The 21,478-nt window shown below is 32.6% G+C and overlaps 4 protein-coding genes and 2 pseudogenes across 6 annotated transcripts in view; 3 read left to right on the top strand and 3 right to left on the bottom strand.

The window, feature by feature from the left end:
* Nucleotides 1-101: 101 nt before the first annotated feature.
* On the bottom strand, nucleotides 102-3,300 carry LOC114367080. 2 transcript variants are annotated; one of them, XM_028324171.1, is made up of 8 exons: nucleotides 3,148-3,300; nucleotides 3,003-3,072; nucleotides 2,818-2,908; nucleotides 2,293-2,354; nucleotides 1,596-1,861; nucleotides 1,433-1,469; nucleotides 1,209-1,340; nucleotides 102-527 (listed from the first exon to the last, which is right to left on the bottom strand). In XM_028324171.1, exons 1-8 carry the CDS (start codon nucleotides 3,193-3,195, stop codon nucleotides 328-330), a joined length of 906 nt encoding a protein of 301 aa, XP_028179972.1. In that variant the 5' UTR covers nucleotides 3,196-3,300; the 3' UTR covers nucleotides 102-327. The 2 variants fall into 2 exon arrangements, with proteins under 2 accessions (XP_028179972.1, XP_028179973.1); XM_028324172.1 differs by having other exon boundaries at nucleotides 1,596-1,855; nucleotides 3,148-3,286.
* Nucleotides 3,301-4,257: 957 nt separating this feature from the next.
* LOC114367093 (geraniol 8-hydroxylase-like) lies at nucleotides 4,258-4,954 on the top strand. Its single transcript, XM_028324190.1, has one exon. The coding sequence runs from the start codon at nucleotides 4,273-4,275 to the stop codon at nucleotides 4,792-4,794; it is 522 nt and encodes a 173-aa protein (XP_028179991.1). The 5' UTR covers nucleotides 4,258-4,272; the 3' UTR covers nucleotides 4,795-4,954.
* A 1,101-nt stretch (nucleotides 4,955-6,055) lies between these two features.
* Nucleotides 6,056-6,592, top strand: LOC114425595 (annotated as a pseudogene).
* A 377-nt stretch (nucleotides 6,593-6,969) lies between these two features.
* LOC114425596 lies at nucleotides 6,970-7,624 on the top strand (annotated as a pseudogene).
* Nucleotides 7,625-7,847: 223 nt separating this feature from the next.
* Nucleotides 7,848-10,330, bottom strand: LOC114425594 (glutamic acid-rich protein). 2 transcript variants are annotated; one of them, XM_028392534.1, is made up of 5 exons: nucleotides 10,100-10,330; nucleotides 9,970-10,022; nucleotides 9,075-9,310; nucleotides 8,393-8,519; nucleotides 7,848-8,311 (listed from the first exon to the last, which is right to left on the bottom strand). In XM_028392534.1, the coding sequence occupies exons 1-5, from the start codon at nucleotides 10,248-10,250 to the stop codon at nucleotides 8,186-8,188; spliced, it is 693 nt and encodes a 230-aa protein (XP_028248335.1). In that variant the 5' UTR covers nucleotides 10,251-10,330; the 3' UTR covers nucleotides 7,848-8,185. The 2 variants fall into 2 exon arrangements, with proteins under 2 accessions (XP_028248335.1, XP_028248336.1); XM_028392535.1 differs by having other exon boundaries at nucleotides 9,075-9,307; nucleotides 10,100-10,316.
* Nucleotides 10,331-13,171: 2,841 nt separating this feature from the next.
* LOC114425268 (BEACH domain-containing protein C2-like) overlaps nucleotides 13,172-21,478 on the bottom strand; it is a 34,296-nt gene continuing 25,989 nt past the window's right edge. The window contains exons 19-32 of the mRNA XM_028392122.1: nucleotides 21,368-21,451; nucleotides 21,109-21,165; nucleotides 20,939-21,007; nucleotides 20,749-20,835; nucleotides 20,550-20,666; nucleotides 19,251-19,400; nucleotides 19,000-19,084; nucleotides 18,776-18,896; nucleotides 18,471-18,567; nucleotides 17,825-17,938; nucleotides 17,284-17,650; nucleotides 14,569-15,350; nucleotides 14,058-14,180; nucleotides 13,172-13,640 (exon numbers count right to left, since the gene is read on the bottom strand). Of these exons, the coding sequence (XP_028247923.1) occupies nucleotides 13,563-13,640; nucleotides 14,058-14,180; nucleotides 14,569-15,350; nucleotides 17,284-17,650; nucleotides 17,825-17,938; nucleotides 18,471-18,567; nucleotides 18,776-18,896; nucleotides 19,000-19,084; nucleotides 19,251-19,400; nucleotides 20,550-20,666; nucleotides 20,749-20,835; nucleotides 20,939-21,007; nucleotides 21,109-21,165; nucleotides 21,368-21,451 (2,331 nt within the window). The 3' untranslated portion in view covers nucleotides 13,172-13,562. The remainder of the gene's footprint in view (nucleotides 13,641-14,057; nucleotides 14,181-14,568; nucleotides 15,351-17,283; nucleotides 17,651-17,824; nucleotides 17,939-18,470; nucleotides 18,568-18,775; nucleotides 18,897-18,999; nucleotides 19,085-19,250; nucleotides 19,401-20,549; nucleotides 20,667-20,748; nucleotides 20,836-20,938; nucleotides 21,008-21,108; nucleotides 21,166-21,367; nucleotides 21,452-21,478) is intronic.

The raw sequence follows: 21,478 nt of genomic DNA, 5'->3' as shown, positions 1-21,478 counted from the left end.
AAAAATTAAAATTTTAGGAATTGAAAAAGCACATACCCCAAATTGAAGGACTTAAACAGTAATTAAGCCAAAAAAAAAAAACTATCTTACTTTTGTCATGCTAATTTAGAAATATTCCACTTTTCATCCTCAAAAACGTATTTTCTTACAATTTATAGGTCTACTAAATAACCTAACAAATTCTTTGAATTTGCAAATGGCATATGAAATGGGATTGGAGAGAAACTAGCAAATCTACACACAAAACTCAATGTTCTCCAAATAAAAATTAATCAGTTAGTATGTACAGTAAATACACATTCGGCAGATCAATGATACAAAAAAACACTAGTGGTTCAACTTTATAACACGAGATATCCTTTCAAAGAAGATGGGGCACATGCTTGGGCTGAACATGATGTCCTCCCTCATCCATTCTGGTGCCACTCTTTCAAATGTGCCTAGAGATATAACATGGTACAGCAGCTCTGCTTCTGCTTCCTCCTCTCCAGGTGATTTGCCGATCCACGATAAACTGAAGGAGTAACCTAACATGGTTGCAATAAAAGAAACATGTTAACCAAGCAGTTACATATCTGCAAAATGTTAAATGGCTAGAATTTTATTTAAAACATAGAACCAAGATCAGCTTTGTCAAAGAAAGACCCAAGAATGAAACAAAGGTCTTACTGAACTGAGAATAAATTTCACCGGCAACTGTGTGTCTGAGACTCTGTGGTACAGATAATGAGCAGAGTATCTTCACCCTTTCTCTCTATCTTGTCGCAATGTGTTTTTATTCTCATTGCACAATTATGATCTGTGTCCTATTTCAATACTCTCTTATTTTAAAAAAATAAATCCCAAGTAAGGCCGTAACTTTCCCTATTTTTACCTTTAGGTAAGGGAAATTTTGTTATTTGTATGCAATTTATAGTTACTATATGTTAGGTTATTTGGTGTGCTTACACATTGGATAGGAAAGAGCTAATTATGCCCATTTCCTTTTCTACTTTTATCTTGCCTTCTTATGATCTTATCCTATCCATCCTAATCATATGTTGAGTCTTGACCACCAAACAAGCCATCAGAATTCCAAAACTATATCCAGATTGAAACAATCTAGCCAATTATTAATATTCCAACAAACTGTTAACTGAAACAAGTTATAAAAAGATTAAGAAATAATAAGAGAAAGAAATCAGTTACAATCCAAAATTATGATTTACCGCTTGATCCATGCAGTGCAGACAGGCATATTCGTCCTGCTTGATAATCCAAGGATAATTTCATGCTCAGTGCATACTCAAAAAGAGTTTGAATAAGCCAGTTACCATGACCACTTTCATGTAAATCAATGCCTGTAAAACCCAACGAAGGATATATAAAAGATACCAAAACCCCAACCAAACAATTCACAAATAAAGCATGAATAACAATTTTTAACACCAACCTGATCGATCGTTAGCCTTGGTACAACACTCCAACAGCTTTTTAACAACAAAATGTCAGCATATTAAGGTCATTCATTTTCCACCCAAATGAATTAAATGGAATGCATATATATAGATAAACACATACTTGTATATTCCATTTTTAGGGTTTTAAATACTCACATTGTCAGAAACAGTCTCCTTGCAGGCATTTGGTGTTGACTCTCTCTCCACAGAATTACCTTCATTTTCCAAAGATATTGACCTTGCTTCTTTCTCCAAAGCAATCTGCTTTGTATGTTTTCTTGTCATTCTTATAGATGAGCTGTTAGAGTTTGCCTTAAACTGATCATCTACGGTCTTGATCTTGCTGTTATTATATAAAACATGAGATGTTCTTTCCTGGTGAAGCTTTAGCAATTTCTCAACTTCTTCAGAAAGAGCTTCATCTGCCAAAAGTTCACACCCAAATAATCAATAGAGAAGTAGAACACATGAAATTGAGATACATTTAGCGATGGGAATTCAAATACTGAGGTGAACTTACATTCACAAAAAGATGCAATGAAACATTAGTCAAACTCCAACATTGAATATAGATTCCCACAAAAGTTCCGAAGAAAAAGATTAATTAGGTAGCTATCCAAAAAAATAAATAAATCACCCACATACATGCAGAAATTCTTTTATTTAAGCAACTTATTATAATGTTTTGGTTAAACTCCAAACATCTCAAACCTTATAATTATTTAATATCCTGTAAGAAGTATTCATGTGCATCAGGAACTGAAATAAAAACTTTGTAAACATCCGTACTACAATTATTGAACAAGCATTTAACTTTAATTTCAGGAACCACAAAAACAATCGAGAGCCTCACTTTTTTCTTTTTCCTCCATCAAAAGCTTTTGATAATCCGCAACCTCTTTCTCTTTGGCAGCCCTGAAATTTAAAGTAACACATTTGAGTAAACAAACAAAACAAACCATTCCTTTAAAATCCACAACAGAAAAAAAAATTAAAAAAGAAAAGGTTAAACATATAATTCGTTCCAATACTGCGGATTCTGAATTTGGTTCCTACCACCATTAACTCTCTTACACATTCTTAATTTGGTCCCTATAAATGTAGCGCATTCTTAATTTGGTCCCTATAAGTGTAGACCGAATTAAGAATATATAAGAAGCTTAACTGTTAAAGTATGACAACAGGGATCAAACTGGCAATGTTTCCACATATGGGGATCAAAACGGTAACATTTGCACATATAGGGGCCAATTTAATAAAATGTTATGCGTAAGGACCAGATTGAGAATCCATGGCATGAACAGGGGCTAAATTATATGTTTAAACCAAAAGAAATAAAAGAAAAAGAAAAAAAGAGGCTCCATTGTGGAAAACGTGCCTAAGTGAAGAAAATTCAGTTCTCAACTCATTGACTTGTTCAACAAGCCCTTCCTTCTCGCTCTTCAAGTGCTCTATCAACTCTTCCGCAGCTGCAACACTCAAAAGTCTTCGAAATTCAGAACACGTTCATTCGTCGTTGTTCTTCGGAGAATTCACGCGAAAAGAAATGGAGAAGAAACGTACCGGTCAAGTAATTCACGAATTTACCCTCTTGTTCTTTGTTTATGTGATCCAAATCGGAGAGTTTCTTAGACTGCAAAGAGAAAGAAAACGAAGAATCAGTGACAAAGCCTAATAACCTGCGTTGGTTATCGATGAAAGAACAAACCTTGAGTTTGGTGTACTTGTCGTAGAGCTTCGAATACAGAATTTCCATTGCAGATACGTGATTTTCACTGCACTGGTTTTGGAATGGCGCACAAATTCAAATTAGGGCCGGAAAAAGGGGAGTTAATTTGAACGACGTACGCACCGTTTTCACAATGTTTTTCCCTTCTAATTTTCGGGTCGGATCCCAACACTTAAATTTGGGTAGTCTGACCCGTTTATAATTTCATGCGATTACTGCTTGGGTCGGGTTCCTTGTTGAACTGGATATTTGGCTATGTTTGTTTCACGGCTAGTAGGATTTGAAAATTTATCAATTTCATAAAAGATATATTAATTAACTTAAAAACTAAAATGGTAAGTATTTATCCATAAAAATTGATCTAGTTGATAAGAATTCATATCTTATAAGGATACGAGTTTGAATGTCATTATTAATAGGATCATCTGATTGATGAGTAATATGCAAGTATTTTTATAAGTTTTGAGACATATTTTGAGAAAACTTAACTGAATTAAATGAAACTAAAAATAATTTAAAAAAATTGAACTACACATATTTCATCGTCGCACCTTCAAAAGTTTTATTAACAATTTAAATAGTTTAAGATTAACTATATTATTTTGACTAAAAACAGATGTCCTACTTAAATCGTGTTACATATCATATATACTTCTTCCATACTTTTAAAAGTTATCAAATTATATAAATTAAATTTCTATGTATATTTGTAATATCCATCAAATTAGTTGCTCAATGTATATTGAAACATCAATTTAGTCTAAATTATTACTTGTCCAGGATTTTTAAGGGATTAGTATGATGCCCTTATACTTTTGAGGACCAAGTTAAGTATTCGTCCACTATTAATTAATTGATAGTGTCATCTGTTTTAACTTTAATTTACTCACAAGAAACCAGCAAAATGATCCTATCAGTATGCTTTTTTATAACCTTAATTTAAATTTTTCTTAATTTTTTTACATGAATTTAATCATTAGTTTGCACCTTTTCCTAATACTATATACATGTGTATTTTATTGAGTTTTGAGATTAAATATACTGCATTAGTAGGATTTACTTGTTGCTGGGATTGACACAACGTCAAGCACGGTGGAATGGATTATGGCAGAGGTGCTACGCAACCCAGATAAATTGGTAAAATCAAGAAAAGAGTTATCTCAAACAGTTGGAAAATATGTAACAGTGGTGAAGGAAACTCTTCGCTTGCATCCGCCAGGTCCACTTTTAGTACCCCATAAGTGTGATGAAATGGTAAGCATATCTAGCTTCAATGTGCCTAAAAATGCACAAATCTTGGTCAATGTGTGGGCCATGGGAAGAGATCCAACCATTTGGGAGAATCCAACAATTTTTATGCCTGAAAGATTTTTGAAGTGTGAGGTTGATTTTAAAGGTCATGATTTTGAGCTCATACCCTATGGGGCAGGCAAAAGGATATGCCCTGGATTGCCATTAGCTCACAGGACAATGCATCTAATAGTAGCATCCCTTGTACACAACTTTGAATGGAAGCTAGCTGATGGGTTAATGCCAGAACACATAAGCATGAAGGACCAATTCGGGTTAACCTTGAAGAAGGTCCAACCTCTTCGAGTTCAACCTATTCCAATCAAGCACGACTAATTATATATAGTAATGCTATGAAGAGGGATTTATATATGAGTATATGATGACTATGCTATGTATTCATTAACAGTGTTTTATAACAATTTACTTATGAAGGTCCTGGAAGGTGAGGCTTGGGCCTTATGGTCTTCGCTTAACTTTGCCTCAGACCTGTGCCTTTGGGAGGTTTATTTCGAATCCCATTGCAGAGTAATGGTAGACAAATGCCATATCAGTAAAGAAGATTCATCTGAAGCTGGAGTACTGATGTCGGAATGTCGAACCATGTTGTCAAACAATCAATCCTTTCACTTAGATTTTGTAAGAAGACAAGCAAATGTTGTTCATAGTCTTGCTAGACTCCATCCCATTCTTGTCTTCAGTTTTATTATCATATTCCCTAATGTTGGTGATTTGGTTATGAATGAAAGTACATAAGTTTATTACTGTAAAAAAAAAAATATACTTATGAATATGGGAAAGATATATATCAGTATAGTTTACTAAATAAATGCTGTATTATGACAATCACTTGTTTACTTCACCTTTAAAATCACAATGGGTGTCACTCCTTCAACTCCACCATTTATTTGGCAGTGGAAAAAATAATTTTGAACAACCAATAAATATTTAAAAGCCTATTTCACTAGTGGTTGTACGAAGCTGAAACCCAATTAACAAATCTGATAGGAAACACTGAGACGCACACTCCCCATATCTAACAAAATAGGCAATCCAGTTCCATGAATGTAGTACACCACATGGAAAAATAGAAGCCACTCATCTAACAATCCGTCTCGAGATTCCTTTTTTTTTTTTTTTAATTTATTGTTCAATTGCATGTTTTTTTCTTTCTTTTCCTTCATTTTTCTACTTACACAAAACAAAACAAAATATCAATAAAGGAATAATTTCTCTGCCACCAGTGGCGGATTCAAAGACCCTAAGTTAGTGGGTACAAATTATAAAAAATAAAATTAGTGGATTTAATTATATAAATATAAATAAAATAAAATATAAAAATATAAGATTTTATTTACATATTTAGTGAATTTTAAAAAATGAGGGAGTGCAAGTGTACACCCTCAATCCAATGTAGGTCCGTCACTGTGTGCAACTCATTTACTAAACCTGTGATAAATTTGTGAATCGTGATTATAAAGTCTCTAGCTAAAAGGATGTATTTCTCTACCACTATTTTTCTATTTGTTTTTCCTTTGTATAAATAAGTACGATATAGGACTATATCGAAAATATCTAGAGGTCAAAAGCTTAAGCCATGGACTACCAAACAATACTTCTGCTTATTACCTTTGTGAGTGAAACCATTCTTATCTTCATCCCTAAATTATTCAACCATACTCCAGAATCTACCAACCTTCCACCCGGGCCACCATTTTTCTATCATAGGAAACATCTTGGAAATTGCCACAAATCCGCACAAAGCAGCAACCTAACTTTCTAGAATTTATGGACCTCTTATGACTTTAAACTTAGCAGCATAACTACCATAATAATCTCCTCTCCTCAAGTAGGTAAACAAGTATTGCATGAAAATGGCCAAGTCTTTTCTAGTAGGACAATCCCACATTCACTCCATGCACTTGACCATCACAAATATTCTGTTGTGTTTATGCCACCATCACCCAAATGGAGGAACCTTAGAAGAGTTTGTGCTACAAAAATATTCTCCCCACAAGTGCTTGATTCCACTCAAATCCTTCGCCAACAAATTGCAATATTGGTCAAATTTCAATTCTATAAGTTAATTTCAATTCTGTATTTAAATAAAGTTCCTTAATTAATGATTGTAATGTACATGATTTTTAAAGAGTTTAATAGTCATACTGGACAAAGTATTTTTATACTTTCGTGAATTGTGATTGGATTTTTTTTGTATAATCATTTTTTTCTTAAATGATTAATTTGTTGCCCAGCCCTTAATACATTTGTTGGACCAAATTATGTATATATTCATTGATCATTATTATTTTATATTTTCCACATAAATTCTAATTTTAATTCACTCATGAGAAATCAGCAAGTGATCCAATCACTATGCATTTTGTATAACCTTCATCTCTGAATTTCACTTTTTTTTTTTACATGCATTTAATCTTTAATTTTCACCTTTTCCTATTACTGTAGGTATATATCTCTGAGTATTGAGATAATATTGTATTAGTAGGATTTACTTGTGGGTGGGATTGACACTACATCAAACACGGTTGAATGGATGATGGCAGAGCTGCTACGTAATCCAGGTAAAATTGACAAAAGAAAAGAGTTATCTCAAGCAATTGGAAAAGATGTAACAATTGAAGAATCACACATCTTAAAGTTGCCATTTTTACGAGCAGTGGTGAAGGAAACCCTTCGTTTGCACCCTCCAGGTCCATTTTTAGTACCCCACAAGTGTGATGAAATGGTAACCATATATGGCTTCAAGGTTCCCAAAAATGCACAAGTCTTAGTCAATGTGTGGGCCATGGGACGAGATCCAAGGGAGAACCCAGAAGTGTTTAAGCCTGAAAGATTTTTGGAGCGTGAGATTGATTTTAAAGGGCACGATTTTGAATTCATACCCTGTGGGACAGGCAACAGAATTGCCATTAGCTCACAGAACAATGCATTTAATGGTGGCATCCCTTGTTCATAACTTTGAATGGAAGCTAGCTGATGGGTTAATTCCAGAACAATGAACATGAATGAGCAATTTGGGGTAACCTTAAAGAGGGCTCCAACCACTTCGAGTTCAAACTATCTCAATTATATATTAGAGTTATGCTCCTGAATTTATCTGGACGTATATTTAATATGAGAGAAATATGAGTATATTTCTCACTAATATAACTTTAGGATAGGGTGCCTGCTTTATTAATCCTTTTTAAATTTAAATACTTAAACCTCCAACAGTTCATTCCATCTCATGCTTTTTTATTTAGGTTGATTTTTGAAGGACTGAGAACGCATGCAGAAATGTTCTACTACGTTAGAGTTGGGTTTGATTTATCACGATTTAAGATGGAACTCATGAGTTTATATTTTCCAGTTAGAGCAAAGCCGAAAGCTAACCAAGGAAAAAATAGATTAAAGAATATTTGGAGATACAAAATCTAAATGGCGACTTGAGTTGATATTTTCTTTATATTCTAACAAAATTTAGCTATCCTATCAGCTCAATAATTGGCTTTGCATAGATTGTAAAGTGTAACAAATAACTTCCACACATGTACAAATGTGTCGTCAGACCATACTTCCCATAAGAACCCATAAATTGTCTCTGAATGAAGATACTCCAAGAAAAAATGAAATAGCCATGACAGTTTCTTTGTTCATGAGTACTCTGCATGATATCCAAGACTAGTTCAGGTAAGCATAGTATGCTTCACAACATGCTGAGAGTGATTTAAGGGTCCAAAGTAGTCGCAGGAGGTGGAAGGTGACTTCCTGGCCTTGACGCCCATCCTTTGCGACTCCTGTATTCCTCTATAGCCTGGAGTCTAAGTCTCTCTTGAGAAGCATTCTTGAATGCCTTCATTACACAAGAAAAACATTTTACTCAAATATGAATGGCCTGGTCCATTTTAGAAAGCTAACATGTTCAAGTACTTACCTTAGGAGGAACAGCTAACTTTGGTGGGGCTTGTACAATATCTCCAAATTTTATTTTTTCTTGTCCAGGGAAGTCCATTTTTTCTTCATTGGATTTTTTGTGCTTCTTCTTTTTTGCTTCGAAATACCTGAAAGAATTTATGATGATTGAGATTACACTAAACTAAAGCAATGTCCTGTGTTATTCTTTTTGTGTAAAGAAATTTCACATGTTCAACATCAAATGTCATATAAACCACCTCAAAGATAACAAAAAGTAATTATTTGTCTACGCATGCATGTATGTTCTATAAGGATAATAAGCATTGGTAAAAAAAGTCCAGTATAATCTCACCCTTAATTAATGTCTCCAAAAAATAAACTGAACAAAAAAGAAAAAAGCTAGTCTTATTTGAAATTTAAAATCCATCAATGTTAATAAAGGTGTCAACATGGATACAACCACAAATCCATCAATGTTACAATATTAAAAAACGAGTATAAAGTCTTAGTAATATATAATATTACTAGGACTTTATACTCTTTTTTAATGCACCGCATGCATTTAAAGGAAATGCAATGCTAACAAAAACTGATAAGTAAATAAGTACTTCAGCTGTAAATAGATTTCACATAAAAAACACAAACGGCATCTCTCTAAACTCAATAAAAACGGACAAATATGAGGGCTTTTTCTCACTTACTTTTTCTTACGTTCCTTTCTTTTTAACTGGGAGCTTGTTTTATCCACTTCCATTTCAAACCTGAGATCTTTAACCTCCTTCCTCTTTCTTTTTTTCTTTTTCTTGTCAACACCACCACTTTCCATACGCTTTTCTTCACTCCTATCCAGAAGTTGAGGTGCCTTCAATTGTCCATTAGAGATCCCCTGTTTGACATCTACAGTTTCAACATCACCTGTGTCCTTTAAGGCAGTCTTCTGCACAGAGAAAATAATCATCCAATAAATACCCATACAAAGATTAGGACATAAATAGGACAGACTATACGTTTAAATTATCTTATAGGTGATAAACAATGGAAGCAAGGTTTTAAAAAAAAAGGGTCTGTGACCAGGATTTCAGCCGCAACATCAACAACATGATCAAATCAAGATTCACTTTAAAACCACAATTTCCCGCAACATCAAAGATTGCAATGAAACCACAATGGCCGCCGCAACTTAAAACATTGAATGAAAGTGCAAAGAAAATAATAATTGTGTAATGTGCAAGATGATCCAATTCAAGACTCACTGAGTTATAAATCAATCTCTACAGTAACGGAGCCAACAAAGGCATCATGTTCTCAGATTTTTCTTTTATCAGCTAAAGTAAATTACATTAAAGGGGTACCGCTGATAAAAAAAAAATTAAAGGGGTACCCCCCACAAAATGCCAGGTATTACACACATCCCACAATTCATTTACAAGAAGCAAAGCAACAACTTCACATAGCCTAAGCAAACAAATTCTTACAGCAACCACAACTCAATGAACCAGAGTCTCCTTTTGTCACCAATTCATAAGACTTCATAGACAATCAAAATAAATAAACGATGAGCCACAAATTAAAAGAGAAAAGGCGATGAAAGATTACATTTTGGGCATGCCCACCAACGTTTTTCTTGTCATTTGAAAACCCAATCGCCCCTGAATATATAATAGAGGAATGAGAAACACAAAAAAGAAGAGATGGCAGGTGAGAGAGGAAGGCGAAGAAGAAGGACCAGTTGGGTTTTGTGTGAAAGAGATGATTTGACGAAGTTTGGAGGGCAAAGCGTCATGTTTAGAAGCATCAGGTGGAGGAGGGAGGCCAGTGTAGCCACCATGAGCAGCCCTGTAGTTTTTCTCTCTTCTTCTTTTTCCCTTTCCTCCCATTACTCTCTCTTGCCAAACCCTAAATTCTCTTTCTTTTTATTCTTCAAAACAACACATTACACTTCAAACCCTAATCTCTCAAATATTCAGTATAAAAAATACATTAAATAATCACCAAGCACTGTTCATTAACCGGTGTGTTATTCCAACTTAGATAATTATGTTAAATAATTTAAAAAAGTTTATTATCTATAATAATTTTATTTAATTTGAATAAAATTACTTTCAGATTCTCAACAAAAAATTGAAATGCTTTGTGCAAAATATTTTTCAATTAAATTAAATACATAACAAAAAAGATTCAACTCAATTTTAAAATACTTTTTATAAATGTATTTGGGAATGAAATTTTGATACTAGAATTAAATTTTTGAAAAAATATTTCGAATATGCTATGGATTTTTTTAAGAAAAAAAGTATTAAAAATGTCTTTCAAGATTAAAATTTTATTTATGTAAGGATATTTTATAAAATAAAACTTAAAAAATTTATGTACTGACTTAAATATATTTTTTTCACCCAAATTAACTTAATCCTATCTTAACTCAAACCAGAATCAAATTAAAAGATTTTTTTACCATTATTATTTAAAAAAGTACTTCTTCCATTTTGTTTTAATTTTTTTGTTTATTTTATTCTAATAACTAGTGTAATAATCCATACATTCATGCACATGCATGTACACATGCGTTATGTCTATGCATGTGTGTATGCATAAATGTAGTGATATTTTCAAGTATATTTATATGTATTTATTAAAAAATAAAACAAAAAATAAATCAAATTAAAAATAAACAAATTTGAAGTGTATTGTTATACTAAAACAAATACTTTTAAAATATATATTTATATTAAAAAAATATTTTGAATTTTTATATTTATATTGAAATTATATTAGAACAACTTAACTTATATACAATTAAAATTATGTAAGTAATTCTAAATTATAGGTACCTCAAATTCGAATTATTATTTATCCATGCTTCCTTAATAAACAAATAGAATAAATATTGATTTGTTTCACCCTTAGATTATTTATAGTAAAGGTTAAATTATTCATTTGGTTCCTATAGTTTTGGTTTTATGATTCTTATCTTTTTAATTTTTATAGTTTAAAAGTGATTTTTTTAGTTCATATAGCTTACATTTTAATTCTCTTTTAGTTCATGTAATTTGAAAACTAACTAAAAAAATAAGAATCATGAAATTATAGGGACTAAAAAGATTACTTTCAAAATTACAGGGACTAAAAAAGAATTAAAATGTAAACTATCAGGACTAAAAAGAACACTTTCGGACTAAAAGAATCGTAAAACTATAGGGACCAAATAACTAATTTAACCATAAAAGAAACAATTGAATCTTCAAACTATTAATTACCTTAATTAACAACTTGAATATATTAATTACCATAATTACTTTTTTAATATATCAATTGATTAAATCAATCATTAGTTCAATCAAATAAATCATACCAACTTTTTTTTAATGTAAATGAGTTTGCTCGAAATATTAATTAAAAAAAAATATTAAATGAGAAGATATATTGATTCCTAAAATATAACATAATACCTTAAAAAACACATTCCAAATAATTTTTTTTTCTTTTTTTCATGTGTTTGATTGAATTTTATTTTATTTGTTTTAACATAAAAGATGAATTAATTATGCAAGACCTAATTTCACCCTTATTTATCACGTGTGCAAATAGACACAATCAACAATTAAATACAAATATCTTTATATAAGTTTAATTTTATTTTTAGATATATTAAATTTTGAAAGTAATAAAAATGTTATCATTTTGGAGTTTAATTTAAAAAATAATGAAACAAAACACTATAAAAAGTATTATTGAAATAAAAACCAGACAATTAATTGATCATTGACCTCTCAATCAATAAAACGAAGATGCAGTAAAAAACAAAATAGTCAATAAAATGCCCCCAATGAGTTGCCCTCTAATGGATTGGTGAATTCATTAACCTAATGTAAAATCAAAAGATTACTTTATAAGTAATTATATGACCATACGTTGTTATTATTTGTCTGAATATCCATGCAACAAATACCCATATTTTATGTCTTGTCTTTGAAACGTTTTAAAATTGACTTACAAAAAGTCCTACCAAAGTTGCAGATATGCTTATTATTTTACAAATGTCTAACAACAAATGATGAAGGAAAATTGAAGCCATAACTAAGGATGAGAAATGAGTAAGATCCTATAATACATTATCCCATAGCCATATTTAAAATTAATACTCATTCCAGTATGAATAGTAATTTTAATCCTCATTCACATATTCACTAAATACTTATATGTTTACTCCCGCATCCACAACTTGCTTGCATTTTGTTTATGTATAAAATTAATAACAGTAATAAATAAATAAATAATTAAAAAATTACTATAATTATAGGAAAAATTCATTCTTAAATGATCAAAATATAACATTAAAAATATACACACAAAATATATTGGTTCTTCCAAACTTAAATCATAAATAAACAAATTATAAAAATAATCATCCCAACAAGATGATTGTTAAAATTAATATTCTAATTATTTAACAAAAACTCTAATTAAACTTCACATTTTATATATATATATATAAATTATTTCAATATATTAATATACATGATGTGTATGGGACATAACAGGTTGGATACTATATTAGTGTACTTACACCCATATCATGTAAATTTACAAGTATATATCCGCTTTGTACCCAATTCCAATACTACAGGTAATTCCCGCTTGTAGGTATTTTTGCACGTACCCTCAAGATTCAGGTACACTTTATCATCCCAAACCACAACAAAATTTGATCTAATTAGCAGCGCCTATCCTCGTTAGCAACACCGACGCCAATTCATTAAGTTAATTATAACAATAGAAATAAAAAGGGAAGAAACAATAACAATTGAAACTTGGTTATTATATTAACAAATATTGACGACTCAAAGCTCTGAATCTAATCAATCGCAACGTCTGAAAAGCAGCAGCAGTACAAGAAAGAATAGCTATTAAATTTTCATTCTCTCTAATAAAAAAAATGGTGACAAAAATGGCTCAAACCTCAGTCGCAACTCAGAAGCTAGTCCAATATCAACACTATAGCACAACCGGAGGAGCAAAGAACCCTCTGCTAAATCTAAGGAATCTAACTCTAGTGGTAACAATAGAATGTTACATATGTCACAAGATATCTCTAAACCATAGGCGCAACCATTGTCATAACCTCAACCTAATTTTCCTAACTGATATTGTATAGAAGATCTGTAACCCATTAATGTATACCCTAAAAGCTATGATTTTATGAGAGGCTGAAGCCCATCACCTTCCCATCCAAGCTTGAGCATTTGATCGACCACTTTCAAGCTTAACTGCAAACAATAAGTAGCAGTATTAATAACCATGGAATGGAACAGTTTAGGCATTCGAACAATTGAAGGCATAATTGAGAGACTGTAGGTATTATAATTAGATAAATAGTTGGCTTTCATGCACATAAAAAGATGCACATCTCATTGGTGGCTGTTATCACCTAAACTTCTAACGTGGCAAGAATAATGTTTTTATTCTATGCAGTTGGTTCCAGAGATACACAGAAATATCAATCTGCCAAATTGCACAGATGTGAAGTAGTGACTCCTAGTAATATGCACTTTTAAGAAACTAGACCACAAGGGATATATGAAATTTATTCTGTTTACTAATTTACAAGTCAGTGGAAGGGAAAAAAAAAACTTCACTTCAAGGACCATTAATATTTGACATTTGAAAAGAAAAATTTAACTTACAGCTGGGTCAGTGAAGATTATCAATTGTTTATCCAAAGTGGAAACCAAAAGATTTGTGTTATCCTTGTTTAGAGCCAGAGCTGTGATATCCTGTCCTTCTCCCAGCTTCAATACATGAAATACCTAAAAAAAATAGTAGGGCAGAGTAGTTAGCACTGAAGGATAATCAGTTGAAGATGCACAGTCCAAGGGTAACAGCTACTACACGAGACTCATGAGCTTTGAGAAAACTGTCTTGTATTAGGACACCCACAGAAAATGTTGTACCAAGAACACTTACTTTGTTTCATTAGAACTTAGAAGTCAATTATTTTATTTGAAAATACATATCTGCAGATGTTTTCTATAATAATTCCCCTAAAAGACCAGAAATAAAGCTTGTTTTGATTATTGCACTTCCAGATTGAATGCTTGGTTATGGTGTCTGAAAATGAGGAATAAAAAGAAGCAATCTAATGAGATAAAATGTAAATGTAAATTTATATTTATATTTGAAATTTTAATCCTGTACCTCCAGAGTGTGCATATGCAGGAAGCAAATTGATGGTGATCGAACATCTATTTGGGTGTTATCAAAAGTTTCTTCTGATTCTGAATCAAAATCAACAACACCTGACTTATTCGACTGTGAATCCGGACTGCTATTATAGGCTCTACCATTTTCAAGGGAATTCATGCCAATCAAAGCACTTGTCCCATCAACAGAAATTTCCATGCAACTGATACTGCAAGAGAAAGATAACAGTGCTCTTGCAATCGGAGTACCATTGAGTGTAAAAGTACTGAGAGTATGCTGTGATTCATTCCAGGTCATTACAACCCCTTCAGAGGAAAGGCAAACAGTATGGGCCTCCACACCATCGAGCCTTCTAATTAAACGTCCCCTTCTTATGGAGTGCAAGAGGACATCTGATGAATGGGAGCAGGAAACAACTATCCCAAGATCTGAGTTAACACAACAACTATGTATTTCACTGTGGTGCCCCCGAAGTACCTGTATAGGACCCTCGATTCGACGTCTCCGGTCTTTTTCTATCAAGTGTGATGAACTATTACTGGTTGAAGACAATGTGCCTGTCCCAGTGGAGTGTTCTGATACGGCACTAGAGTGAGATGAAAGTGCCCTATGTATTCTCCAGAGTAATACTGTTGTGTCTCGGGATCCTGTAACTAGGTAATTACTATCAGGTGAAAGACCAAGGCAAGTTACAGGAGCACAGTGCCCATAAGCTGTTTCTAATGTTTTAGCTCCATCTGAGGATATTAGCCTAATACTATTATCAGCATGCCCACCTAATCAATCAGAAGCAAAACTACAAAATTAGATGTCAAATAATAAGTACGCCAAATAAACTACAACAAGATGTAGTCCAAGTTTCTAAAACTCTGTAAGAGCCAAGAGGATGAAAAAATATAATATATTTTAATAAAAAAAAAACAGATGAACTATTTCCAAGTAAAGGTTTTGGTAATCCTACATAACCCAGGAGTTGAAAATATGGCGATTCAAGTCAGCAATGAACATCATCAATCAAATTTAAAAAGATACAGTAAAGGTTAATAATAAAAAAGAATATAAAACTACTATTCATATATCCTGATAGATAGTGAATAATTATATTCTAATTTATCATTATTATTATTATTTCTATAATTGTAAATTTTCGAGATTTGATTGACAATTTGAATATGCTAACTTGGACTACCACAACATTTGGAACTAAAAGTTGAGCACCAGTCTTGGGACATATAACTTTATGGGCTTCTCACGTACCAATTGTCATGCTTTATGGGTTACAAACGTACAGAAAATGGTTTCACCTGAACATAGAGATTATAATGATTGTGGATACTAAATATGACCATTATGCCTATGATTTCCATGTTGAAGGAAAGTTTCATTCAAAAATGATTTAGCAGTCAAGCCAAAATGCCTGCCACAACTGAACTGTCTATTTTAGAAATCTGGCTCTAAGATTTAAATACTATTTTAGAGATATAGATTAGTTTAGTTAGTTACAAAGTCCTCATAGAAGACAAATTTTGTGATTCTTTTATTTTGTTGATGTAAGCTTCTGTCCATGGTGATTAAACATTGTTTAAGCTTTTGCCATGGATGGTTAAGCATTAAATTGTTGTTTTGCTTCTGCTCTTGATGGTTAAGCCTCGTTGCTTCTGCCAAGGGGTTAAACTTTGAGGTATAGTTTCTGCTTGGTGGTTAAGGTTTGATAGTTTCATGGATTAATGATTTGAGCTTTTGCCAAATGGTCTTCTTGTTGATTTCGCTTGATGGTTAAGCTTTGATGCTTGCTTTGGACTCTTGGAAGAAGATTAAGAAAGTCGAAGTTGGTCGAAGATTTCTAGAAGTTTCTGTTTTGGGCGATGTATTTCTGGCATGTTTAGCTATATTCCAAGTTTTCAAACTTTTTTTTTTTCATTTCCTTTGATGATGATGTATTGTCTTCTCCAAGGTAGAAGTGTTAACTTCCAGCTTGTGGAGGGGTATTAAAGATATAGATTAGTTTAATTAGTTACAAATTAGTTATTAGTTTAGTTAGTTACAAATTAGTTACAAGTTTAGCTATATAAGATTCAATGTATTCATGTAAAAATTGATTTGCTCATTTTGAACATTATCTAAAGTAATACCCAGTTTCTCTTTTCTCTCCTTTCTATCTCTCTACCTTGAACTTTATCAAATACATAGATACTTGAAATGATTGCTCCTGTGTTCAGCTGCTTCTGCTAGTGTAATTTGATACAAATGTTCAGAGGTAGAATTGAAGAACTAAAATTTGTTATATGTTTTATAAGATAAAAATTAATAATAATTGACAAAATAATGTATACCTATGTGTAATCCTTAAATATGTGTTTTTATTTATCTTAAAAATGTTTTCAATTAAATTAAAGACGGAAAATTTTGAAAAATACAGGTTCAAGCTGTTTTCCACACCAGTTTTGACTGGTTCTGAAATAAGCCAGGTATTTTTAGTTACTAGACCAGTTCTTGGTCTAATGGGTAAGATCGCTCATGACATCGAAATAATCCCACACATTTGTGGTTCATACCCTAACACAGATTCCTTGTAATTGATAAATGACAGTATCTAATTGATTCACAATGTTGCAAGGCATGAGTATAAATCAATCAAAAGAGCTTGTTTGATAAAATAAATACTAGAGGCAGCATATCCAAACAATCTTAAGCTTTTCTATTATTTACCAGTAATAACTTCTTTGTTGCTTGTTATAGAAACAATAGCTTGGCTTCTAATTCCAGAGACAGCAAATGCTACTGCTTGGGGGAATTGCCACTCCCCACCAGATGCAGCCGGTGCTTTGAACATGCGCATAATTGTACCACCAGCAGAGGCTAATGTAGCTTTTCTATGTTGAAAGAGGAAAGGAGTACCCTGGCCATCAGGTGTATTGGGTTGCCACTTGTGTTGGGCAACATGAGCTGCTGGTGCATTCATGTCAACAACCACAACCGTATCTGAAGATGCATGAATGGCAGCTGCAGGAAGATTGCAGCGTTCTGGGAATGGAACAGCATATGGTTTGACTTCTTTTGGGTTACGGAATATTGTCTGATATGATAAGAAATATAAGCATTGTCACTATATTCACCATCCATTCATCATCAACCATTAAGGAAATGTGAAACAATTGAAGGACATCTCAACTCTTTATTAGTATTGATGCTCGGTCAAAATGTAATTTCTCAATAAAAGCTGTCTAACTGATAGAGAACCAGCAGTTACCTGCAAATGCAGAACTTCTGCTAATGGCATTTTCTTCAAGTGAGGAACAGTCAGAAGTTGGGATGGTGTTTGTCCAAAATAAGCAATCTGATCTTGTATGGCACGCTGTTGTACCTTTACTTGTCATGAACAAAAGACAATATTAAGCTACATAAACATGAATAAATTATGATTTGTTTAGTATGATGCAACAATAAGTCTATCGGATTCCTGTAAGTATTTGCAACAGATAAATTTATAGGATTTAATTACATGGACTTCTCCAAAGATTAAAAGTAATTACACTTAAACTGTAGTTGTTTCAGAAATTAAACCTAACTTCCAGGCACATCCCTTGTTTTGTTATTTTTAAGGGTATTATGGGCCTCTCTCCCTCTTTCCCTCGTCAAGCACTAAATACCATGTTAAGGAAGAGAGAAACACGAGACGTGATGAAAATCCATTTGTCTCAACTACACAACCGAGAATATTATTTATACTAAAAGTATTAAATACAAGGATTTTACATATGAACTAATTACCATAATTACATAATATTATACAACGTATAATTACCATATTTACATCCTATGCAGCTTTTTTAGGGATTGCATTTTACTCAAACAAATAATTGAGTTGAAAATATGGAGATGTGAAGGAGACATACTGGGTCAGAGATTTTATCAAGATCCACTGTCCCTTCATAGGTAGTATAAAAGAAAACATTATTTGCTGTAACAGCTTCCTTGCCTCGTTGCTTATACCTGTGCAGACCAACTTACTTGTAAACAAGACATAAATGATCAAGGAATTATTTTAAATGGATATTTTAAAAGAATAGTTATAGATACAATGGCATAACAAACTTATGAAAAACAAAACAAAAAATGAAAAGAAAACCAGCAGCAAGCCAAAGCATGCATTCACACATCAAACACATGGGCTGAAATTAAAAAATGGTTAGAAGCCTACCCAAATATGAGGTCAATCCACTCATGCAAATGAGCAGATACATACTCGCTCTCTAGAGCCTTCCGGTGCTTGTGAATAAAATCAATTGGATTTTCAGCCCAAGCAGGAAGCTTTACAGTATCTGATATGGCAGAAGTAAGTTATTAACCATGATATGCATTTGTGAGTATACAATGACATCTTCACTAAAACAATAAACACTAATGCAATATCAATGAATATACCAAGCTTTCCTCCCATTTGTGTTGTGCCAAAATCAATTGAATTTTCATTTGTGAGGACCTCAGGTAGGTAAAATAGCTCAGGAACCTAAAAAGTGGAAATAAAAAAACTGTTTAAGATAACAGTTTCAATAAAACCATTATAAACATTCAATAATAATTAAAGCAGTAATGCCTATGGAAGATACCCAGAGAGAAGCCCCTTAATGTACACAAGTATATAAACCAATCATGTTATAGAATTATATACATACCAATTCCTTTACATCACTCATGTCCTCAAGAACTCCATTCCAAGTAGCAAAAATATCAGAAAACATCCGATCTGCATGGTCAAATTTTCCACCTTGCAGTTGGATTGCAAGGGTAGTGAACGGTTCAACCCTAACAAGATAATACAAAACCTGTAAAAGAAGATAATATACATTAGTTACTCCAGAATCAACAACTTAAAAATCCAAGAACAGCCTTTACATACTGGGCAATTACTTCTATTGCTGTTCTATTATGAAACAAAAGTGAAAAATAAGGCATCAGAAGACAACGATTACAATATACAAAAAAGGAGGCTTGAATTCAGAAGACAAAAAAGAGTCACCCAAGCAGAGAGCAAACTGTTGGAAATAGGAATATTTTAGGAGATAAGAACTTTAATGTTTTTTTTCCAAGTAGCCTAGATACTTGGTATAGCTAGGTTAAATGCATCATAGGAAGTAATGGTATCTTAATTGTTCTCTTGTAAATTGTTTTGGCATTAATTTTGTTTGTAATACTCTTGAATAATAATATATCCATTCTGCTGGGTGGATGATTCACACAAGCATATATTCAGAAAATATTGGTTTCTCTCTTCTAACATGGAATCAGAGCTCCCAAATCCCGATCTAAGGAGGGCTCTGCTTCTGCACAAAAAGTCACTGTAGAAGGTTTGACTGGGCCATTGAAGCTGTCAGACGTTAAAAAATACAGCTGGACTTTTCCAGCAACGTCTCAGGTGACTCATAATTTCCAGCAACCATTCTAGCCACCGTCAGACTTTTCCGGCAACTTTCCTGGCCATCATTATATCTCGTGTAAATTGTTTTGGCATTAATTATGTTTGTAATACTCTTGAATATAAATAAATCCATTTTGCTGGGTGGAAGATTCGCCCAAGCATATTCAGAAAATATTGGTTTCTCTCTTCTAACACAAAATATCAAGAAAACACAAGCTTAAAGATAATTTTCTTTCATATATTGTTTTGGAGCCAATAAATGTATCCCTTAGACCTTACTAGATTGAAACTGCTTAGAATTATTTACTTCTGTAAAGTGTAATTCCACTTCAGTGTAAGAGTACTTGGATTTTTAGAGCTTAAATGTTAAGCATTCCTTATTGAAATATTATCTACATTGCACTCATTTGGTAAATGAAACTCAGAGTAAGCAAATAAGCCCAGGACCCAAACATCATTGAGGGTACTAAAAAAGAGCATATCAGCTATAATGCTAACAAACTATTATGATCAATAAAGACACTAGAAATATATTAAAAAAATGTGGGGGACAAACTGTTCCGGCACTTGAGTAGTGTGATCCATAATGGAATTTGGGGATGACTGGATCATCAAAGCTAGCATATCTCTCTTGAAATCTATTCAAACGATCAGGGTTGAGTGCACCAATAGGCTGCATCACACAAAAAGATTAATCATGAAACTAATAAATGCTTTTCCTTCAACTTATTAAAGCAATATTCAGTATATAATACCTTCGAAAGGTCTCGATAAGAAGAAGGATTAGAAAGATCCAAGCTCTCTGCACTGTAATCAGAAAGAATCCAGGGGAAAACCGGATACTGCCAAAAATAGGTAATGATGATAAATGAAAATCATGAAGATAGGATTAAATAGATTAATGAAATAAAGTAACTTAAAAGAGGAGGGGGGGGGGGGGATTACTTGGGTAATATCATTATAACTACGCCCAGCCAGTGTATTGAGTTGCATTAGATATTCAAAATTGCTGATCTGTGCAAAGGAAGTACAGAACTCATGTAGTCATGTACATAGGTGATGAGTATCCAATTATAATACAAATTACTTTTTCTTAATGAATTTAAGGCTCTTACCTCCCACCTAGCCCAGCGTTCCATAAGTTGAATTCTCTTTAAAAGTTGTTCAGGCCTCTATAACACAAGAAGGAACTTTCTTTAGATTCTTGAGCCACAACATGCAACCCAAAAGCTATACTAAAAATATATATAACATCAACATAAATGTAAAATTGCAGTACACGTGAACATAAATTTTATATATTTCATTCACATTTATTCATATATTATGCCCAGATGCAGAAATTTTTTCACAAAATCATATAAAGGATATTACCTGAGTAGCCAAATATATATTGTTTAAATGGGGAGGTCGTGCTTGAACAATTGTGCGATATGCATTTCTTCGCCCTTCACCATTCTGAAGAGGAAATTAGCAAGAAAAATG

Source organism: Glycine soja, chromosome 9 (assembly GCF_004193775.1).
Source record: "Glycine soja cultivar W05 chromosome 9, ASM419377v2, whole genome shotgun sequence".
Classification (NCBI taxonomy): domain Eukaryota; kingdom Viridiplantae; phylum Streptophyta; class Magnoliopsida; order Fabales; family Fabaceae; genus Glycine; species Glycine soja.
This window is presented reverse-complemented; position numbering and strand designations above follow the sequence as displayed.

Coding starts and splice junctions, on each gene's coding strand:
- LOC114367080 (XM_028324171.1), bottom strand. CDS start 3,195: ATGGAAATTCTGTATTCGAAGCTCTACGACAAGTACACCAAACTCAAG. Junction 2,355..2,817: donor ACTGAATTTTCTTCACTTAG/GCACGTTTTCCA, acceptor TTTAAATTTCAG/GGCTGCCAAAGAGAAAGAGG. Junction 1,470..1,595: donor AGGAGACTGTTTCTGACAAT/GTGAGTATTTAA, acceptor GTTGTTAAAAAG/CTGTTGGAGTGTTGTACCAA.
- LOC114367093 (XM_028324190.1), top strand. CDS start 4,273: ATGGCAGAGGTGCTACGCAACCCAGATAAATTGGTAAAATCAAGAAAA.
- LOC114425594 (XM_028392534.1), bottom strand. CDS start 10,250: ATGGGAGGAAAGGGAAAAAGAAGAAGAGAGAAAAACTACAGGGCTGCT. Junction 10,023..10,099: donor TTTCACACAAAACCCAACTG/GTCCTTCTTCTT, acceptor TTATATATTCAG/GGGCGATTGGGTTTTCAAAT. Junction 9,311..9,969: donor TTGGTGGGCATGCCCAAAAT/GTAATCTTTCAT, acceptor TTCTCTGTGCAG/AAGACTGCCTTAAAGGACAC.